General features: G+C 51.2%; 1 protein-coding gene across 1 annotated transcript; it reads left to right on the plus strand.

The window, feature by feature from the left end:
• The first annotated feature begins 1,598 nt into the window (after positions 1–1,598).
• Positions 1,599–2,120, plus strand: TCIM (transcriptional and immune response regulator). Its single transcript, XM_057387882.1, has one exon. It carries the CDS (start codon positions 1,659–1,661, stop codon positions 1,977–1,979), a length of 321 nt encoding a protein of 106 aa, XP_057243865.1. The 5' UTR covers positions 1,599–1,658; the 3' UTR covers positions 1,980–2,120.
• The last annotated feature ends 1,293 nt before the right edge of the window (positions 2,121–3,413 follow it).

The following is a 3,413-nucleotide window of genomic DNA, read 5'->3' on the forward strand; positions in this document are numbered from 1 at the left end:
AGAACCCTCCCTGTCCCAAGGATAAAAGGGTAAAAGCCTGGCAAGCCCTTCCCAGCTGGAAGTTGATCTGGGCCTGCCTGGGACTGGGTTTATGGTCACTGTGGGGTCCTGGCAGCCCCTGCCCTGCTCTCACAGCCCCGGGTGAGCAGCAGCTCCAGGGAATCCCTGCTCTGCTCTGAGCCAGCACAAACATCCACACTGGAGCTTCAGGTGAAACCTCTCCATGGCTCTGCTGACCCCGAGAGGGGCACACAGCTCAGGGTATCCCCTCCCTCCACCTAAAGGGACTGAAGCTTTAAAGGCARTGTGGAATAAAAAACATCTGGGTGATGTTTCTTTGGAACTGCTCCTCAGTGTGGTCAGGGGTCACCCCCAGAACTCTGAAATATGGGAAACCCCACGTGGGGTGGGACAGAGGCTGCTCCTTGAGCCCTTCAGCAACAACAGTAAACAATCTTTCAGTTTTCCAAACAGAGCCCCTGCAGCATCCGGCTGCTTTAAAACATTAACCAAAATACACTTATCTCTGGCTCCTGGCCTGAAGTGACTTTTGCACCGCAGCTATTCCGGGCCAGGTTTGATTTTGCACAATAACACCAGGTGTCTGAGGCAGCAGAGCTCCCCTGTCAGAGCTGTCCCTTGCTGAGAGCTCTGCCCTGTCCATGGTGAATTTTGAGTGAGAAGGATCCACAATGGCCATCAACTCCCTGCTCCTCACACGGTGCCAAAAACAAACCCACATGAGTAAGAGAGAGTCCAACTCCCAGCCCAAGGGCGTGTGCAGAGCACAGACTCTTCTGGAGCAGAGGTGACTTTGCTTTACAGAACCAATGAGCACGAAATTGAAGAAAAAAGACATTGGAGGCAGGATCAGAGCAGCAACCCGAGAGTTTCCTTGTGCCCCCTGAGTCCATTGCCATGTGCAGCTGAGGGTGTGACACCCATGGAATCACCTCAGAGGAGATTATGGATCACCCGCCTTTGGGACAGGACTTTATTGGAAACTGCAGCTCAGTGTGCACTGAAGGTGATTGCATCTGCTGGAAAGCAGCAGAAAGGATCCGAGCCCAGGCTGAGTGGGTTTTAGTGCTGCTGATGGACACAGCCGAGTTCTCAGCTGTTTGCTCCCCGAGTTCTCAGCTGTTTGCTCCCCGAGTTCTCAGCTGTTTGCTCCCCGAGTTCTCAGCTGTTTGCTCCCTGAGTTCTCAGCTGTTTGCTCCCCGAGTTCTCAGCTGTTTTCTCCCCAGGTTCTCAGCTGTTTGCTCCCCAAGTTCTCAGTTGTTTGCTCCAGACTCTTGGTGTTTTACCTGTTTATGGTACGATACATTCTGCACTCAGCGCTTTTCACATGCCACAGGGTAGAGTGGAGTTGGGCTGTGCTGGCTCAGTCCCACAGCAGTGGTTGGAGCCTGTTCTCTGGTGGGTCAAAGAAAAGCCATTTCCTTTGCAGAAGCAGAGAGGACTTTTTGTCTCGTCCGCAGGACAGGAAAGTTGGCAACTGAACTGTTAAACTTGCCTGCGACTGTTGGGTGTTGACATCATCGTGATCTCACCCCTGTAACCGGAGCGCTCCGGCTTTTCCTCCAGCCTGCCTTTAAATASCAGTCCTGGAGGCAGCACAGCAGCCATTCCTCGCCTGGAGCAGGGCAGAGCCGTAGATGAGAGCAAAGCCGAGCTGCAGCCCCACAGCCATGTCCACATCGCTGCGGGTGAGCCCCTCGGTGCACGGCTACCGCTTCGACACCGCCCTGCGCAAAAAGGGCACKGCCAACATCTTCGAGAGCATCAACCAGGACTCCCTGCAGAAACTCTTCCGAAACTCCGGRGACAAGAAGGCCGAGGAAAGAGCCAAGATCATCCTCGCCACCGACCAGGACATGGAGGAGAAAACAAGAGCYCTAATGGCTCTAAAGCAGAGGAGAAAAGACAAACTGCTCCAGTTCCTGACGTTTCGGAAATACTCCATTAAAGTTCACTGAACCGGCCAAGGGAGCAGGAATGGAGAACATTTCGTGACGGGACTTTTGTGAGCTCCTACCACGCTCAGCATGCTCTGCTGCCCCGTGGGAGAGGGGACCTGACAGAMCAGGGCAGGGCTGGAGCCCCTCTGGAAYYGGAGATGGCACMRCATTGGTGCCCACGGCAGCACCGCTCGGGCAGCGGCAACGGTGCCCAGGACACATCGGTGCCCACAGCACATCAGTGACCATGGCACATGGCTGTGGATGGCACTTTGGATGGCACTCTGGTGGCCCGAGGCTTGCAGAGACACAGCAGCTTCCAGCAGAAAGCAGAAAAGCTCCTGGTGGGACAGAGCTGGGGAAATCCTCACTCCCGGGTGTGATCCAGGACCTTTGGTGCACTCAGTGCTCACTGACTCGACCCGAATGCTCTGCCTTTTCATTCTTGTTTCCTGAAAGGCTGAGCCCTGCAGAGCCGGTGCTGTGGCTGGCAGGAATCTCTGGAGCCTGTCCAGMTGCTGATCAGTCACTCTGCATTTGTTAAATGCCCCCAAATTCTCTGGGGTGCAGCAGTTCAGCCGGGAGCACATTCCCTCCAGAGACTCTGCACAACTGAACCTTTCCTCCCCAGGCTGTGTGTGTGCAGGAAAAGTCATTTGCACAGAAGCAATAATAATGACAGATCTTCCTAAATTTACTGTGAAGTTCTCTAATAGTGTGTTCACTTACCATTAACACAAAAATCTAAATATAATAACTGCAGTTCTCTGTTAGGTTACAGTCGCTATTAGATGAGTACTTACTTCGTGGTAATATTTTATGACAATGTTATTATTATATCTCCTATAATTTATTGCATACAGTGATGTGAAAATAAATAAATTACGAAGTAAATATAAATTATGTTGTCTGAAATGCTCAGTTCTCATGGAGTTGTGGGGTTAGACTATTTTTGTCAGTTTAGGAGCAGACTGCCTGCACCTCTCCTCATTCCCCAGGTTGGCTTTGCCATCCCATTCTCAGGATCTGGTGGCCCCATTATCCCCCCTGGCAGCACCAGTTTGGCCAAAGTTGCTATGGCAACCACATCATTTCCCCAGAAAGGCTTCACCAAATTAATTGTAAATCAAACTCCAATGATTTCCCCTCAGCAATAAAGGAGAATGACATCTGCAATGAGGAGAGAAAGGTGTAGGAAATGGAGGTGCAGGGCCAGGGTGGGCAGCGTGGCTTTGACATTTCTGCAGAGCAGAGAAGGAGCCTGGGCTTGCTCCTCATCACCCAAAGAAACAGGAGTTGAGTTACGAAGCTTTAGCAGCAGAATTGGACAGATTTTCTGCAGTTTGTGCTGCACTATCATGATAGACAATACTGAAAATAYGTAAAAATAGCAAAGACTGGTTATTTATAAGTCTGTCCTCTAATAACCTGCTGGTTTAGAAAAAAAAAAAA

Source organism: Malurus melanocephalus, unplaced genomic scaffold (genome assembly GCF_030028575.1).
Source record: "Malurus melanocephalus ecotype Western Australia unplaced genomic scaffold, MMel_1.1 scaffold_1412, whole genome shotgun sequence".
Taxonomy (NCBI): Eukaryota; Metazoa; Chordata; class Aves; order Passeriformes; family Maluridae; genus Malurus; species Malurus melanocephalus.